The following is a 19,370-nucleotide window of genomic DNA, read 5'->3' on the forward strand; positions in this document are numbered from 1 at the left end:
TACATGCCACAATTCTTTGTTTTCAAAGGAAGTGGCAGACAGTGAAGGAGGAGCAATGTCAGCTGGGTGGAGGTTATATTTTAGGATAAACGGCAACAAACGCAAAACTGACTGCATTATTATGCACTGGGATTGTGTCAACTGGTTGCCTGATTGTATATTAACTTTTGAAGGCATGGATAACCGATTGTTGCTCCATGGCAGGTTTATTTGTGACTAAATCTGTGTCAAGTTGTACTGAGAAGATGGAGCCAGACAGAGGACATATTAAGGTTGGCCATTTATAAAGTGAAAAGAGTTCACTTCACTTAATTTATTGACTGTTGCACCAACTCCTGGGGGCAACATCCCAGAAGTCAAAGGTTTGATCTGACAGTGTGTGTTAATGTTTTAAAAGAACACAGTGTACTTTCAATTGTTCGTGTCAGCAAATGAAATATCCTAAGAAATGTAATTTCCTTTTTAAGTATTCGCACTGTACTTGAATTGGATACTGTACTCTATTTCATCACTGTATTTAAGACGAGAAGCAGACACCCAAAATGACTTCAATCATAATTATTTCATACCAAATGTGATGATCATGCTGAAATTAAAACATTAGGAATGAAAAGGCTGCCTCTGTGTGTATATCTACGTCTTCAGTTCTCGTGTTGAAGTGTAGAGCCTGACCCTTGAGAACGAGCCCGAACGCTGCATGAAACAACTCAAGGGTTTTGATCTTCTTCCACAGCAATCTGCTCAAGAACTCCTCCGACAGCCCCTTCGATTTTACGAGCATTACCATTTCATTTGCACAATACAATCAGCAATATGTATGACTGAAATTAGAATGTTCTTCAAGCTGAGCGACACCCACAAGAAACACGCAGTAAGAAGAGATCATGTCGCATCGCTGTATTGGGAGCCTTAAAATCTCCACCAGCCTTCAAAGAAATGCTCGGGCGACGAAATCAAAGTGCCTCAGCTCGTGGAGCCTCGACTTGTCTCAAATGTTTCTCTGCAGCAGCGGGACGGAGAAAAACAGATTTGAAAATTCATACTTTCAGCGACTTCATGTGCCGAGTTTGTCCGCTCGTCTGCAACTGTGTTCCATCTCTGGCAAGCAGACCATGTAGGATTTATGTGGGACAACCGAAACAAAACGTTTCCAGAGAAATATGGATGTTTTTAACCTTTTTGTTCCCTTCCTGTCATTGCTGACAGGGTTTGGCTTGTGTACTTTGCATAACTGCAACTCGGAGACCGTTTATGGTATTTAAAAAAATTCCAAAACTACAAGAAAGCAGAGAAATAGCATGGAATATTATATACTGCTATTATACAATCACAGAGGAAACTTCTCACAGTGTCACAAATTTGTAACACAAGCTTCTCAATTACGACCAGGTATGAACTTTGGGAGTTATCATAAACTGACATGCTCTCGTTCATTTAGCTTTTTTTTTAATTATTAAACAATTCCACATTATTAAAATCTAAATAAATCCAGGCATCCTAACGAAAAGTGCTAATCCTATTTAAAGCTTCAAGTTAGGCCAACGTTGTTACGATGAGACAATACTGATGTAAAAGAAAATTAGAAAAAATCTTTTAATTATGTTGCAGAGGGATCATTTCAACGGTTTAGTGTGCACGCTGAGTTGTGCGAGTATGACAGAGAGTGAAACATCAGGCAGGAGAGCCTTGTTAAAAAGGTTTTTTTTTTTTTTTTGTCTGACACTGACATGACACATCCGTGTCGGGTGTAATTGACGTGGCCTTCATCACTCACACACACACACACAACACCAAACACCTCCATTGAACACGCTTATTACAAAAGCTACAAAAAGATCGCATTATAAATGGGCCAAAGAGGAGTTCAAAAACATCAAATATCACAGCTGCCACGGCCGACACTGAACTGACAGAAAGCAGACACAGGAAATCCTGTTTCACCAGATACCAGGACAAGCCAATCAGATGCCTCCGTTTGGGTGAAGCAGAGCACGGTCAGAAGATATATATCAAATGAAAGAGGAAAATCTGATTAGTTCTCCTTTTCTGGCTCTCTGACAAAGAGGGAAGCTAAAATAAAAGGAAAAAAAAAGGAGGGGGGGGGGGGGGTTATTCTGTGGCTCATAAAATCACAAAGTGATTCACAAAAAGCACAGTGATGCCTCATTGTCTCCTTTATCACCAGCAAAACACCGCCGTGATCTGCAGCGAACCCTCATTTTTAAATATGCCTCGGGTCTCTTCTTGAAGAGCGCAGAGAGGTGGGGGTCTGCAGGGGAGCGAAGGGGAATGAAGGTCATTAACAGACCGGACAGAATGCATGTGTGTGAATAAGCTGGGGGACCGGAGGAGAGGAGTTCAAGTGCCTGAGGTCAAACACCACGATCAATGGACAGAACACACACACACAAAAAAAAAAAAAAAGGCGACGAGCAGAGTGTAGGCAGGATGGAGTGGCTGAAGGACAACAGCCGGTATTAAAAGGAAGGCTCAGAAGGGCGAAGGCACACCTGCGATGATGTGTGGTTTGACAGTGGCAATGTCTCAACGAGGAGCGGCTGAAATGTATATTTGAGAGACCGGATGGAGAGGATTAAATCAGAGGGACGGCCGGGCAAGAGCGGTTCAGAGACAAAGCTGACGGGGCCAAGTTGAGTAAGCTTGGACATGTGCTGAGGACAAAGGAGAGGGGAAACGGAACTGCCAGGCAGGAGGAAAAGAGGAAGACAAATGGTGTAGTGAATGAGCACATGAAGCTGGTCGGTGTAACAGTAGAGGAAGCAGGGTGAGACGGAGGCACATCATCAGCCAAAAGATGAAGAAGACTCGTGTTTGTTCTTGATACACAAACACTGAACACAGGAGCTGATCGCTGCGATGCATCATGGGTGTTTCCGTGAGTCGTGTTCTAAATGTAATTATTGGGGGTTATATTAGGTTTGTACTGTTGGTAATGATTGTGTCGTGTTTTTATTGTGAGTTAGTTCATCTAGTTCAGCTTACTTTATTAGTTGTGGGCAACCAGGAGTGAAGAGGGTTTTGTGTGTAGTGTCATGCTGCCATGGTGCTCCTCTTGATTTGAAGTGTCAAAGATAAAGCCTTTACTGCTTACAACTGGTATTAAGGACATTCTCATTCCCTTGAGGGGATTTACCTCATTATGACTATTAGTTCAAGACATTCTGAGGGTCTCAACTGCTTCCTGTCTCACGCCAAACGTGTCTCAGCTATATGAGAAGAAGAGCCATTCCTGATCTTCAGTCAATGTTCCATTCATGTTCAGAAGAATACATTAACACTCAACCCAGCCCCACCCAGACTCTGCCTCCAGCGGCCCCCGGGTGAATCAAGTTTGAGACCCCTGCTTTAGACGGTTGTGATTGTTCTGTGCAACATTTTTCCTGTACAACAGGGATGTTTTAGAACAATGCCGAGCATATCAAGACAAATACTGTATTCCGACAACAACAATGAAATCGACAGGGATGCAAGTCTTACTTTGGATCTGGTGGCCCATCTGACAGCGGCTTCATCGACAGCTTGCAGAGTGAGCGAAAAACAAGAAAGGCATCTTTCTGGAGGATGTGGGAGAATTTAGCGCCCGGCGGCTGACCCGGTGCCGCTCCAGATTCCTGCAAATACAAAAACAATCCAAATAAAAACATGCATTTTGCATAATTTTACGCCAATTTAAAACCAAAGTGGAGGTCAAAAAACAGAAATAGGGAACACTTTCGATATAAAATGAATATGCTATGCAGAAGACATTGGCAGCTCCGGTCCACGCCTCACCTGAGTGTCATTGGACGAGAGCGACAGCCTGTCGTCGGGCAGCGAGGGGGTGAAGCTGGCAGAGATCGGTGTGCCGGGAATGCCGTTGGCGTGGACGTGCTCGCCGTCACTCCCCAGGTTGCCCTCGTCCTCCAGGGAGCTCTGTGTGCCCTCTGTCACCGCTTCGGCCGGCTCCGACTCGACCTGCTCGCCCTCGCCGCCCGACTCCTTGGTGTCAGAGCAGAGGTTTGCTGGGTCCAGGCAGTGGCCTGTAGTGAGGATGGAGCAGCGAGGAGGTGATGGACAGGTCACTGCTTTCTGGGGGCGGCAAGTAAATCTGTGCTTCACTGCTGTACTTCAGTTGGATTTTGGGACAGAATGACTACTTTTACTAAAAAAAACAAAAAAAAACCCCAATCATTTTCTCTTTCAAACTGGCTCATTCCTTTTAATAACTTTGTGAAGATGCTTAAAAATTGAGAGTAAAAGGACCAAAGTAGCTAAGGGAAACATTTATCCATCATGAAGCTGCAGTTATTCGGAACTACGCTACAAGATCAATCATGAGCTCTTTTATTGCTCGTGTTTAAATTAATGTACACACAGATGGAGAAGCATGACGGTGACAATTGTTACAATGTGTGTACATGCATATGCATATTATCCACCCACAACAAATAAAATAAGGTTTGACATGTTCTAAAGCAGCATCATGAATAATAACAAAGTTAAAACCTTCGTTTCCTGACTTGATATTACACAATACTACACTAGTATCTGTATTTTTTCTTGAGAAAAGAATGTGAATACTTTTGCCACCTGTCAGTAGATAAAACATCATCTACCAGGATGTTGTGACACAACACTGTACTGGCAGATTTTACTATGGATTAGATATGGTTTTGGCGCAATTTCATGATCAAGTTCACAAAGAATGCAGGCACCCAAGAAAAATAATCATTATAATCACTGAAAAGCCAATTGTTTTTTAAAATTGTTTCTACTCTGATATCATAAATCAAGTTTGCCAAGTCTTTTTAGTATGTTCCTTGTGATATGATAATTATGGCTTCTGGTTAATTTATGGCTTCCAGTTAATTTCAAAAGAAAAAGAAAAACACTGATCATGATTCATTCTCATACGTTGAAGCTCACGACTTATTATATGAGATTCTGAAGAACAACACACAAAAATATTGCAATAAACACCGTGTGAATTAAAACATTTAAGGAAAACAAATTTTTCTGACACGCCCTTATTTCAGTGGCACATGAGCACTGAATGAGATTAAATATTGAAAACACATCAAATACGATTGATGTCGGAGGTAATAAAGATATACTAGATTGCATTTCTGCTCAGTCTTACTTGCAACCTTTAACGTCTATTTTGCAAAATCGATGCCCACAGGGCACGAGAGCATTTCGAGGAAGGACAAAAAAGCCAGTTCTTTTTAGTGCACAAGTGAATAACGCTCTTTTTGTGCTGCCACGGGAAAATAGTGGCTGCTTAACACAAAGACAGAGTGCTGTGGCTTCTTTATGTCAGCGACATCAGGGAGTCTGAAATCATATAGCAGCATCCAACAACAATGTTTATCAAACACGCGAGAAGCATGCGCAACACGCCACCTGGAATGCAATGTGCAGAATAAGCTTTTTCCAATATGCATTCAAGAAAAGACTGTGTGAGTATTCAGGGCAAAAAAATTCAATAATAGACAGATTCTTTGGCTGAGCCACATTCTGCTTAGTCACTCGACCAGGAGGGGTGAGCCAGGTATTAGAAGATTGTGTTGGCTTGCACAAGCAGATGCAAATATGCACAGGAATTTAGTGTGGAAATGAGAGTTTTGAGATCTCTTCTTCAGCAAACGCAAAAGCCCGGGACAAATGACAGAGGACGCTGCAGGGAGTGACTCCTCAATGAGTTCAACGTTTGTGTGAGTCGGAGACATACAAGCATTCTGACTTCATGCAACCACAGACATTGTGCTAACAATCAAATTTCAATAAATCCCAACTATTGAAAAGAAGAAAAAAAAAAAAGTATTTTCTGTTTGTCTAAAACTTCACCAACTTGTGGGAAAATGCATCTTCTGAATGTTTAAATATAAATCACCACGTGCTGGAAACAAACGGTGCTCCATTCGAAACCACAATGAAACACATTTAAAATAAATATAGCCTCACCTCCCGCGACAGTATTGACCACCTCCTGCAGAATGCTCTGGACTATTTCCTGGGCTTTCTCCTCATAGTTTGGGGTGTCAGCCTCTTCCTCCTCCTCCTCCTCCTCCTCAACCGCCTCTGCACGGTGCTGAGCTGCCGCATCTAAACCACACATGCATAGTTCTCATAAGACAGGTTTTTTTTTTTGTTTGTTTTGTTTTCTGTTCCAAAACACTTGAAGTTACAATGTCATTAAAATGCATTTGTTGAACTTGCTGTTACTCTCATTGAAGGAGTTTTCAAAAGCATAGGAAGTAGTAAATATCCAGCTGTAAATAGACTGCGGAAAAACTTTTATCAACAATGTCATTTCTTTTTAGAATAACAGAATTCCAGAACACAACCAAAGGTTGCTCCTTGGTGTGAGGCAAACCCTGTGCAATGTGAGTGTGAATTTAGTGTATGTGTGAGGTGACAAGCTCTGCTTTACTTAGATTTATTTCTTTTTTTTTTTAAGGCATTTATTTGCTTTGTTTGGTCTGATGGCAGAGAAGCTGTCACCTCTGGCCGGTGGGTTAGACTTAATCCACCAATAATTGAGCAGACGAGAGGACAAATAGACCCGAGGGATCATGCACGCAAGAAGCGATACAACTTCTTTACTTAAAGTCTATCATTTTTGTACATTTGTCAAAACGCCTTGTGTGTTGGCGTTGTAATGCAGTCACGGCGAGCCCTTCTCTTCTCTCCTGTCAATATACTTACGTTGTGCTGCTGCGGTGGCTTGGTCTGCTTCGGTCTGTTCGTTTTCACCCACGCAGAAATCCGACCCGTTTTCTGGGTCGGGGTTCTCGTACAGGGGCCCCTGCTCGCCCGGCTCCTCCCGCTCCCCGGACACGCACCTGCTGCCGGGCTCTGTGGCCGGCGTGGAGGGCGTGGACGGGGTGGACGGGGTGGTGATGCTGGGGGTGGGAGGGGTGACGGGCCCGTTGGCCTCCTGGGGCAGCCCTTTGGCCTGCGGGTGCATGTTGGTGTGCATCTGCGGGGAGTCTGGCTCGGTGTGCTGGGTGACCGGAGAGTGCTGCCGGTGCCGCTCTCTCTCCTGCTGCTTTGCTTCCTGCAACTGTGGACGGGGGACATTACACACACACACACACACACACGCACGCACGCACGCACACAGACGTGCAAAACAATCGAGGGCGAAGGCATTCAGAGAGAACAGCCACATGCAACACACACAGACAGACACACAGACAGAGATATATTGAGAATGTGTACACAGACTCTTGGGCAATCAGAAGCTTTGATGATCCTGTCTTACAACCTCCAAGAAAACGGCATAATTGGGGTTTCGACTATCCCTTAAAAAAATCTTAAGTGCATCGGCATACGGCAGATGCGCGTCCTCGTGGAGATGTATATGAATATGCACGCACTGAGAAGTAGAGCATGCGTCTGAAGACCAGCAATGAGACAAAACGGCTGTGGAATCAATTCATGCCGGCTCGTGTGAACTCGGGTTGTATTTCAATCCGCTGGCGGCAGGAGGGATTTCTTAGTGGAAAATGGCTCGTACAGCCACGGGCCGGCTGATGTGTCATGGCTGACGTGTGTCAACACTGCCTCCGATAGAAAACGCTGGAAAGTTTTGCTGTGCTTTAGCTTGGCAGGTCAGGGGGCCATAAAAAAAGTGGGTCAAGAGACATTTGCACACGGTTCTGAAATATTGAGTCAATTCCAACATCGCGTCTTCCAGAGGAGGGACTGTCTCGTTTGTGGGGTCGAATATCGATGATAATTTGGTGGATGCAAAGGGAAAAAAGTTCTATGCACTGTTGGACACTTCGCTATGTCACAGCAAACACCGGCACGAGTTTCAAAGAGGAGGGGCAAATAATTACAAGCAGAGCAAATTCTCTCAACCAAGCTAAAGTAACAACAGCCCAAGATGCATTTGTAGATTTGCTGAGAATTAAAGGTTACAACAACAAAAACAAAACGAATTACAGAGTTGAAGTGACTGGAATCTAAAAGACAGAGTAGCTGGAGGGGACAGATGAAACAGTGTGACACATTTACAAAACAGTGGTGATAAATGGCAATTCTAACGACACAAGACTTGCTTTGTAAAACACAGCTGTGACTACAACAAAAGGAAATCAGTTAAATGCAGAGAAACTGATGACCAATGGTAGTTTCTTTCAGGAAAGTAGTCTCATATCTATTCCTTGGCACGGGACGCAATTATACAGTGTTTCGTGACATTTTTTTTTTTTTCACTAAAAGCCTATTCTCTGTTTGCAGAAGGCAAAACAAAACCTGCACTTAGCCCTTTTATTAAAGCCTATTTGGAGACCCACACTTCCATCCGCTGCTGCTCAATTCTAATTAAATGAGACTGCTGCTCGGGTCACATTTAAATGTAACCAACAAGAACTCAATGCTGCAGCCCTCTGAATGAAATGATTAGTATTGAATATGAGTAACGGTAACAGGGCCAGACAAACGCACCTCCACTGGAGGGGACAGGCGAGGCAGCGCAAACAAACTAAGCTCATTATTTAAATGCCACCTCAGTCAGCTAGTGAAGGCTGTGGGAGAGAGGGAGAGGTGGTGAGAGAGAGAGAGAGCGAGAGCGAGAGAGAGAGAGAGAACCATGCTGAGCTGCAGTCAGGAGCACGCAGCAACACACAAATAAAAAAAGTGGATCTCCCTGTTCGGCAGTGAGAACAAAACAATAGGCCTCTGCCTCGTCCCTCTTCCTCTACCCTTGACTGCTGCCTGAGATTTCTTTGTCAGTGTCTGACTCGACGCCAGCCTGATTGTTCTGAAATAACTATATTTGGCCTTCGGAGGCACAAAGCAAAACCCAGAGCTGTTGGGGATGAGATGAGCGCGGCTGACCCGCGATAAAAACATTCGCCACGCCCAGCTGTGATTGGAAACTCAAATGTAAACTGGTGCGGGGAAAGCGAGAGGTGAACAGAAGCCACAGCAAGCACACGGTGGAAGAAGTACACGGCATAGCTGCTCCTGGGCAAGTGTCGGAGCAAAACGGAAGAGAACGGATGAGTGCATGGATGGATGAGGAACGAGCTCAATGCGCAAACACAGATACACAGAGAAGAGTTTAAAGAGTTCTGATCAGGCATGTCACCGCAGTCCTGCGCGCTTTACCTGGCGGTCACGCTTTCTGGAGGCCAGAGACCAAGATAGCTTGTGATTTGTAAGCTATGTGTCCAAAAGGGAAGGGAGGGAAGCAGGTGAGGAGGAGGGGGGAAAAAGTGTCATTCAAAAAGAAAAAGATGACATTAGAGCAAGCTTTTGTATTTGCTGAAGGCAACATCTAAAATGTCCTTCTGGACACAAAGCAAACAATAGAGTTAAAGGTACAGTATGTCATATCTTTTTTTTTTCTTCTTCTTCTTTTTTTTGTCAAAAGGAACTTAGAAATAATCTGAATGTGGAAATCTACTAAAGTTAACAAGCTGTTAGTCAGTCTTGTAATACCACTTTGTACCACATGAAGGTGCAGTGAGTCACTTTAATTTAGGTCAGGAAGAGAAAAAGCAGCTCCACATGGAGTACCAGAAATCCAACAAGCCCTTAAAAGCTCTTGGCAGTGACTCATTACTGCCACCCAGAGTACAGGAGTAGCATCACGTCATCTTACATACTGTATCTTTACGTGAATCAGGTGGTTTGAGCAAACCATCAAGCGGTTCCCACTTAAGTTAAAGTCAGTATATCGTAATTGAATCTGACTTTACAGCAGAAAATAAAATATTTGCTACTGCATTGTCACTTTTTTTCTTTTTTAACGGAATCCTCAAAAACCTGAATAATGTAAATAGTTTCACAGGCAAGACAGACACGGACGAGCGGCCCTCCGTGTCTGTCCACATATCCACAAGGTTGTACATACTGCTTGATTCTCCATGCGGGCAAAGATGACGTTGAGCATCTGCGTGAGCGTGGCCTTGGCGGTGGTCTGGTTAATGAGGTTCTTGCTGGCCAGGTAGATGTTATAACACGTGCGGACGGCTTGCAGCACCGTGCCCTCGTGGATCTCTATGTGCTGAGAGGTCACCGCTGTCAACAGGGCCTGCCAGGAAGAGTCACGGAGGAGGCTGTCAGAGAGCGAAAGGCTGACCTTCTGCACCAAAGGTTACATATTCACTCGCATGTACATGAGCTTTACTTTAGAAACGTTTAAAACAGGAGTTTTTGGAGTGAGCAGATGAGTACTGAGGGTACTTATGATTACAGAGTGCAAACTCAGTAACTCAAAGTGCGATCATATATACATACATTTATGTAGTTATGTTGTGTGCGGTGACCTTGAGTGTTCTGAAAGGCGCCTACAAATATAACGTATTATTACTATTATTGTTGTCATACTTACATTAGTAGAGCAAATAGCTTATTTGCCTTTTTTGTTCAGTTTTTTAATAGAAATACCAACATTATTTATAATCTGCAATACTATTTATGTTGGTTGAATCCATAAGTCTCATAAAGTGAATTAATAAGACTTTATTTGAATGGTTTGTCCATTCAAAAAGATGTAGGTCAAAAACAAATATAGCCCTATTTGCACTGGATTAGCATTACCGAGGGACCAATGATAATTTGCAATAATTGCGCAGGATGTCTGTGATTATAATCCTGTGCGAAAGCTATAATTTGTAAAGTAAAGATTCCACTGCAAATTACCTACCATATTTCGCCAAACACTGATGTCCCTGTAATAATACTAGTCTTGTACGAATCTGCATCTCAGTGATTGGGGGTTATTCTAATTGCTTTTTTAGTTTTTTTTTAATCACATGACTGAGGGGGGGAGAGGGTGCCCACCGCCCCGAGGCAACTCCATTTTGACCCCCGGCCCACATGACCATCCTCTCCCACCATGGTGATGCCTGTTGGGATGCGGCAGTGCCCGCCCAGTAGAGGACGGCACGGCGTGGGTCCCATGTCCGGCTCCACGCCAGGGACCCGCACTGGGAACCTCGGTTACGATCGGGCCCCGTGTAATACTAATCCTGTGCAAATTGGGCTTCAAATGCATCGTAATCCCTGATTTGGATGCAAAGTCCCTCAAACTAAATCTGAAAGTTTGCAGTTTTCCTGAACGTCCTGTGTTGATGCACACGTTGTGCCAACGGCCGAGCGTTAATGGGCCTGATTGTAACTGAAGGCTAATTACTCAGCCTGGAGTTGGCTCAGCATGTGTGTAATGGGCTGATGCTTCGGAGAGCAGCAGCACACCTTAATAATCTGTAGCTGCACGCCCTCATCGGTCTGCGGTCCCTGGAAACAAGCGCAGATGGTCTCGATGATCCTGTCGATGAGCTTCTTGCCTGGAGCCGTGCTGTCCGGGGCACTGCCGGTCAGGTGGCCATACGCTATCAGCTTCTGCAAGGCAGATACAGACGGCGACGCGTGTAAACACACATTTACAAACAAAACTTTTAGTGCATCAAAGTCTAACCTGGTTGTATTTACTGTTGGGATAATAGTTTAAGTTACACTCCTCTCGCTAATGACAAGCTCTAGCATGCCTACGAAAAACATGGACGTCATCAGGTACATTCCAAAACTACCAGAAAGCAGAGAAATGGAGATTTGCACAGTGATTACAGAGACCTGCAGGACTTTTGCTAAAAATGTCCCATCATACACCTACATAAACGATGCTTATCATATGTAATAAGCAGGCTTCTAAACCCTTCAGGGGTCCACAGTTTGACTCGTCCCGCCACTGACCTGTAAACAGTCGAGTGAGGTGATGACGATGCGGGGACATTTGGACTGACATGCCAGCTCAAACGGCAAGAAGTACTTGTCGGCTTCAATGAAGTTGGTCTTTGATTTGATTGGCGGTAACGTGCTGGAACCCGATTTGCTGTCTCCACTGGGCGGACTGGAACAATTTAGGAAGGGAAAGAAAAAAAAAAAAAGAATAGAGACAAGAGACTGTGAGATAAACACTGTGATCACACGGCCCGGTCTGTCAACTGGAATCAAAAGAAGAGAAGCGAGGTTTAAGAATCATCCCGACAGACTCACACTTCCCTCGACATCCTGGCAGGAAGAGGTGGGTGTGAGCAATGTGTGTTTACAATGCAAGACGTTAAACATGTTAAAGCTGCTAACATCTTGCCACGCATCCTGTTCCTCGGGGGCACGAAATGCAAAGTAACACAATTTTCTTATACTGAATTCAACATCGCCGAATCTGGCAGATTTACATTTTTCACTCGACTTCTCCCCGGGAAGCCAGAGGTTTGTTCTCGGGCTCAGACTTGGCTGTGTGTTCATGCTGACAAAGCATGCCCTGGCCTCGGACTACCTGGAATTAAACGATATCGCCATCCCCCCCCCCTTGAATCTATAAAGGCCGGGGACATAAAATATGGACCATCGCTTTCAGCGGTCATGTCTTTACAGCATGCCTGAGCACTAACCACCACACCCAGACTGCACTTGTGAAGAGGAGGGAATAACAGAGCAAGGGAGGGAGGGAGGGAGGGAGGGAGGGAGACCAATGGCGAAGGAGGGGGCTGTATTGTTTATATCTTGGCAATGAAAAAGGATGACTTCAGCTTTTTTCTGCCTTTAAAGCGACGACCTCACAGAGTGTGGCGGTGCACGATCACAAGAGAAAAGCTGGAGAGGAGAGGAAGGATGAGGGGAAATAATAGGTTTATATTTTTTAACACATTCTTCATAACGGGAGAAAACGTGCGTCAAGAAACTAAATTAAAGAGGGATTCGAGAGATCAAGAGACTGTAGAAGGAAACAGAAGGGAGGCGGCTGGGAGGAGAGGACGGAGCGAAGAAATAAGGTCATTAAACAAACAGGACAAATTTTAGGAGTCACAAATTATAGATAGTTGAACGAGGGAAAATGTATGGATGTGTAAATGCTTCAAATTTTTTTTGAAAAAAGGAGAAAAATGTGAATCCTGGGATCATTTTAAAAAGCATTTTTGTACATTTCAGTGGAGCTATGACTCAGCAAAGACTATCCAATCCGTCTGCTCCAGTCCCGAGATCACCATGTGTATGTGCAAGAAGTTTGTCTGCTCTGGATTATTCCTGAGCTCCCTCGACGGCGCCACCTCGCCTGCTCCTTCCTTATCATCAGACCCATGTCAAACTTAGTGAACTTATGAAACGCAGCATTAAAAACTGGGTTATTAAAGTGAGTTTCCAGAAAAAAAAAACTAGTAACATAGTTTAATCACGTCATATCTTAACTTTTTTTTAAAAATCCTTCCTCCTTAAGTTCATTCACTTTCAATGCCGTCTTTTTTTTTTAGCAGCCACACTCGTAGCTAATTACGGTTGTAAAATGAATAAGATAACGATGTTTCCATTAGTTTCTTCGTTTTCTAAAAACTGTTGTGGAGGTGCTTCAAAACCAAACCTTCTTTCTGCTGAAACAAATGCATCATTACTCCTGCACATCTTTCACACATTCTTTGTCAAGCGTTGCAGATTTAACTGCACCTTCTCTTTCTAGACGCTGTCACAAGATTTGACGTTTATTCAAGGTGTTTTCTTGCTGTTTTAATTCATTCTTGTATTGTAGATCTATTATTTCAATTGACCATGTTTGAGGTAATGCTCAAGTAGAGGCGACACACAAAATAAAGAGATGCATGAATATAGAAGGTGACATATAATTCAGCATATGATTTCCCACAGACAATATAGCATAACATGCAGCCATGAATGCAACTGAAAAAGCATTGCAAGCTACAAAAAAGAGAGCACGACTCAAAGTGCTGCGTGCATGAAGCCTTTAAAATGAGCTGGAGCTGTGGAGTGACGGAGATGAAACCCAAAGCAGGGGCATTTGTGTGAGCTGGGTGTGGCTGCGGCGAGCCTCCACATCCACTCATCTTTGATCAACAAGTCTTAACCTCCAGGGCGAGATTTGGATGAATTTGGCCACTGTTGATGTTAGTCTGGAGCGAGCAGAAAACCAGGGGAGAAAATGGTGTGTGTGTGTGTGTGTGTGTGTGTGTGTGTGTGCGTGTGTGTATAGAAATATGAGAGGGAAATAGAATCGAGCCGACGGGGGGAAGAAAGGACGGGGGAGGAGGGAGGGGAGGTGGCACTCACGCCACGTTTCATGCCAAAGCCTGCGTTACTTGGCAGCCGGTTTCATGAGTGCGCGCGCGCACACACGCATACACACACATACACACAATAGTTCAGCACTGGGCCGGGCTTCACGAAGAAAGCCATTAATGGGAATGGCAAAGGGGCTGCTGGGAACCGACCAGTCCGAGAGAAACAAACAAAAACACACTAGAGGCTGTGCATACATATGTGTGTACACCAAGAGAAACGCACACACACAATGCTCTAAAATCCCCCTCGCAGAGCAACACATACTTGAAACTGAGTCATAAATGTCACAGTGGATAAACAAAACAAAAAGAAGACATTAAAATGACCCTCGTTACGTTACTGGAGTACAGAACACATTGGCTGCTTACCTTAACTTTTCTGATTCTTCCTTGATTTCCTCTGGAAGCAGAAAGGAAAGGGAGAGAGAACACGTTAAATTAGTCGAGCAGGTGCCTCAGGGAATGTCAATTCTGCAGTATTTTACTCGTCTAATGACACCATGGGGAGCAAAGCACATATCAGCGCCTGGCAGCAGCACAGACAATTCCACTTATTTATGAAGGAGCTTTTTACAGAATCTGTGCAGGAAAGAAAGAAAAAAACCCTCCCGAATGCACAACTGGAATATTTCATCAGATCAGACAGTGTTACTCAGAGACTTTTAGGAACCTGATGTAGCTGTGTGCACAGCCACCACTTTTTTTTTTCTCTTTCTGGGTCCTGAGGGATTGGGCTTCATGCAGTTACATCAAATGTTACCGCACACTTTTTAGCAGGCACTCTCACACTCCCAACATCAGAAGTATTCGACTTGACATGTTCATCGCGCGGCTTGGTCTTGTTGCATGAATGCCCCGGTGTCGTCATGGCGATGGGACTTGTTTACGTCCGCTATTGCCACACAGAAATGTACCGGTTTAATGTACTGCCTCGGCTGCAGCGGAGCCACCAAAAATATCATCCCGACGGCCTCCGTGTCCATGAGCCAGGCCAACGTTCGTGTTTATTTCACATATCTCCAGGCATGAGAGCGATATTAGGAACTCGCCGAGTGCCGACACAGACGAGAGGGAATTTTATAAAAAAAACGAGGCAGACATACAAAGGGGGAGGGATGAGAGAGGCAGAGACAGAAATAGAGTGCAAAAGGGAGGCCAATTGGTACTAGACATTAAAGGGGAACTTTCAATGAGGAAGCTTTTAAAAACACAGTGGCAATCTGCAAAGCCCGGCCTGATTTGCAGCATCCAGCAATAGTTGGGGGAAAAAACCCAGCAACGCAATGACAGCTCAATTATTTCACTGCTGGAAGGCCAACAGCCATTTCAAAGAAATCTATTTGGACAAAATATTTAGCACGTAACACTCTGTGGAATTAAATTGAAGTTGGTTTCAGCCACATTTTACTGATATACAAGATGCAGAGGAAAAGAGACATTTCTGTTTCTCCAGCCTGTCATATGGTTATTCACATAATCGTATAGGTGCAGTCACAACAAGCAGAAAAGATTTCAAATGGGACAAGAGATTCAAGAAAAGAAGTTCTCATTTTTTTTCCACGGAAATTGGAAGTTGAAGGGATGTTTTCTTGCAACAAAAACCCAACAGACGAAAAGAAAATTGGACCAAATCATAGCCGTCATATTTAGGGGAGGTGAACCTTTGCACCCTCGACAATGTAAAAAGTTAAGTCCAAAATCTTTTTGCTTAGATGATGAATAATTATGGTCTTATTATGCAACACTTTCAAACACAAGCTGATTAAAATGAGCAGTGACACAAAATAAAGATAAAAGGCTTATAGATAATTCGAAAAATCTGTGTTGTTTATTCTCAATTCTCTTGATGAAGTGACTCATTGTTTGTCCAGAAAATGTCAAGAATATCAAATAAAGCTGCCCAACACAAGAATCCCCGGAATTGAAACCGTCAGTCACTTGTTCCGACTTGGTAAATTTCTTTGGCGCAAGATTACAATCATTGAAACAAAAGACCATAAAAAATATGATAATGTTCACTTTGGAGGAGGCACAAACATTGAAAAATCCTCAAAGCCATGCTTCAAATTGATAAACTTTGAAAAGTTCGTCTTCTTGTTGGAAGAATGCTCGACCCCATAATGGCTTGCGCCATGATCAAAATTGTCAATCTCTGCTTTAATTATCTAATAAATCAATTTGTTTGTAGAGCACATGCTCAGTTTTAATGCCAGTGATGTCAGGAAATCAAAAACAAATAAAGATTTACTAAAGCGGATACAATATTTCCTATAGATAAGCTGCCAGTTTGTCACAGAAGCAACATGCACTATATAACAAGCGTACTCCTCGAAGGATGATCGACTAATCCTGTGTGTGTTTATGAAGCCTCAGATATTACAGAAACAAAGATGATGGATGTAGATGGAGAGATATATAAGCGGATGTGCCGAGTGATACCAGACACCTCCTATAAACTCACTACAGCTCCTACTTGTTTGTCTTCTTGGATATGTTGTGGGGGTTTTTTTTGTTTTGAGAATATATCGTTTCTTTTTTTTGTCTCATTCCAGATGCACAACTACTAAATTCCTATGAAAAACCCATACAAATGTATATATTATTCACAAACTTGTATAATATAAGGTACTTAAGCAGCAATGTACCAAGTCCAGACAAAATCAAAGGTGAAATAATATCGAAAGAGCCAGAGATCATCAGAAAATTAGAGTTCTACAATATGTTTGAGTAAAACTAAAGACTACAAATGGTGTCCACTGTATTTGAGGGAATTTGGGGCCTCTGAGACAGAAAAACGTGAACCCATAAAATGTGTAATTTTAGCAAAGACATTAAATTCATCAACATTTTCTATCAATCGAACTTTTTCCAGCACAATTTCTGACCATATTTCCACGATTCCAATTAATGTTTGTTGACAAAAAAACCCTCCTGTGTATTTGTTCTCTAAAGTGAAGAATCACTGCAGTCTGACTCCAACACTTCACTTCGGTGCGAGACGGAGCCAGACCTGGCAGACGGGAGATGAGCCGTTTATCTGAGCAACTCAACCAAAATATAAAAGTCACTGCTCAACTTTGGCTTTTTCTTTCTTTTCTTTCTTTCTTGGTCAGCATGCGTTTATAATTTCATGCGTCCTTTGATAGAAATCCCTTTCTATCCAGAGGATGCATGAAATTAGAAACGTATGCTGACGAGGCTGAGCCACTTTCAATATTAACTTCACGTAATACGACGGTGGCAGCGGATTATCAGTTTGATGCAAATGGACACACAAGTCAAATGGGGGGGGACGGACAGCGGGCGCGCCAGCAGACGGCCTGATCGGAGGGGATGAGGATTGTCGATTTGACGGAGAAAGTAACTGTCGGATAATTAGCTGGGTGCGTCAGGACCGTTGATGAGGAACTGTCACCCCCAAGATTTGAATGGGGTAACCATGGCAACAGTGGGTGGTGGTGATGAGGAGGAACAGATTTTTAACTGTCAGAGAACAACCCCCTCCCGAGAACGGCAGACGTGAGCTGCAAACGAAAGTTGAGGAACATTGTGATGGCAGTTTTAAAACACAGGCAGATGAGTGAGGAAAAGCACCCCAAAATAACTCTTAATTTCTCAGTTTTACCTGCCGAATGTATTGTTCGCATTGTCGCTTTCATCAAGTTATATTTTTATTTCGTATGAAAGTGTCACATGGTGGATTACCTTATATTGCAGGAGTCTCCCAACACGACCCTGGAGAGCTGTGTTCACGCAGCTCACAAAGGCGAGAATAATTGAATGCAAATGTAATGTGCCATTAGGTAAACGGTGCTAAACTGCCATTCAATCAAAACTACATCTGTCCGACCCCCTCCTGAGGTAAAACAAGCCATCCATCAAACAACTGTGCCGTGCTGCAAATAAAACATCGATCAGTATTATATTAAAATAGAATGTACATATTCAGATCAATGAAAGTTAATGAGGTTGACCACTTCACGACACGGTGTGACCCAGCATGCACGGATTACTCATATTTATCCATTATTGCACTTGGAGGCACAAAGCGCAGTTGCACTAAACACGGCCGACCTTGAGGACGCCGCTTTCCGTGCCCTACTTTGTCGCAGGGGCCCTGCTGTAATCAAAGCAGAAACATCGGCGGTAGTAGTGGCTCAGTGAAGCGAGAGAAACCACAAGCACGCTGCTATCAAACAGGACAACGGTGATCCAGATTAAACTGAATGGTTTACCACTTTAAAACCTCATGAATCCAGCGAGAGAAGCAGACCTTCGACTGAATAAGAAGCAAAAGTCTGACAACTTGAGAGAAATTAAAAGTAACATCTTCAAAAGGTTTTGCTTTCGTAACCATGAAGTAATTCAACTAGACTTATCTAGTACTGGTAATTTAGCCATTTGAGTAACTTCACTGGTTAAAGCGATTGTCTGCTCAATTTGAGGCATTGCCGTGATGAGAGCTGCATGAAACTCCCATGCAGAAACTCCGAAACCGAAACACTTCTGCCTCTGCCAAACATTTCTGGCCCTCATAAGGCACCTTTTTCACACACAGAATACATGAAAGGAAGCCATTGAGCTCTCCGGTGAGTTACAGGCCAGACCAGGCCTCAGCAGAAAGCTTCTGAGAGCAGGCGCCGAGGCCCTGAATCACTTCAGCCATTTTTATTTTTTTTTGTCCTCACTGTAATTTCTTTCCCTCTTACTCCGACTTTGACCCAGATCAGCACGAGGTGACGGGACGACATTGTTCCAACATAGAGACAAACTGCAATGCACTTTTCTTTCATCATCAGAAAATATGACAATCGACTATATGGAGAAACTTCTTTTTTTTTCTTTCCTCTTGTGTATTCTTACATCGGGACTTCTTTACAGATGAGCTAGATTAAACCCCTCTACTCCTGCCCAGAGTCACTCCCAATACTTGTGCTGCCCTGAAGGTCAGTCAGAAGCTGGCTAATCATTTTCCAACTCCGCTCCGGAGTGAATGTCGTCTCCAGGCTACTATAGTGGCAAAGGTGAACAGAGTGGGGGATGTCTGAGAACTGGCAAGAGGACAAAACACACCTTTGTTCAAGCTCTCAGGTACACACACACACACACAAGCGCACAAACACACACTCTGGTGTCGCACTTTCTCACTCCAAGTCTCCTTTCACAAGTTCCACACCAAGAGCCATTAAATTGACAGCTCCCTAATGGGGAACTCCATCACTTCCAGGGTGCTATTTACAAGCTGAGATAAGAGGCTCTGTACGCAAAGTATGAAAA

General features: G+C 43.6%; 1 protein-coding gene across 3 annotated transcripts in view; it reads right to left on the reverse strand.

Annotated features, from left to right (window-relative positions):
• arfgef1 (ADP-ribosylation factor guanine nucleotide-exchange factor 1 (brefeldin A-inhibited)) overlaps positions 1-19,370 on the reverse strand; it is a 57,320-nt gene that overhangs the window by 22,744 nt on the left and 15,206 nt on the right. For 2 of the 3 annotated variants that reach the window (XM_080515054.1, XM_080515056.1), the window contains exons 2-10: positions 14,463-14,493; positions 11,716-11,872; positions 11,218-11,364; positions 9,872-10,051; positions 9,124-9,177; positions 6,709-7,066; positions 5,965-6,105; positions 3,793-4,040; positions 3,499-3,632 (exon numbers count right to left, since the gene is read on the reverse strand). In XM_080515054.1, the coding sequence (XP_080371180.1) occupies positions 3,499-3,632; positions 3,793-4,040; positions 5,965-6,105; positions 6,709-7,066; positions 9,124-9,177; positions 9,872-10,051; positions 11,218-11,364; positions 11,716-11,872; positions 14,463-14,493 (1,450 nt within the window). The remainder of the gene's footprint in view (positions 1-3,498; positions 3,633-3,792; positions 4,041-5,964; positions 6,106-6,708; positions 7,067-9,123; positions 9,178-9,871; positions 10,052-11,217; positions 11,365-11,715; positions 11,873-14,462; positions 14,494-19,370) is intronic. The other variant, XM_080515055.1, reaches the window with a different exon arrangement.

Source organism: Blennius ocellaris, assembly GCF_963422515.1.
Source record: "Blennius ocellaris genome assembly, chromosome: 19".
Lineage (NCBI taxonomy): Eukaryota > Metazoa > Chordata > Actinopteri > Blenniiformes > Blenniidae > Blennius > Blennius ocellaris.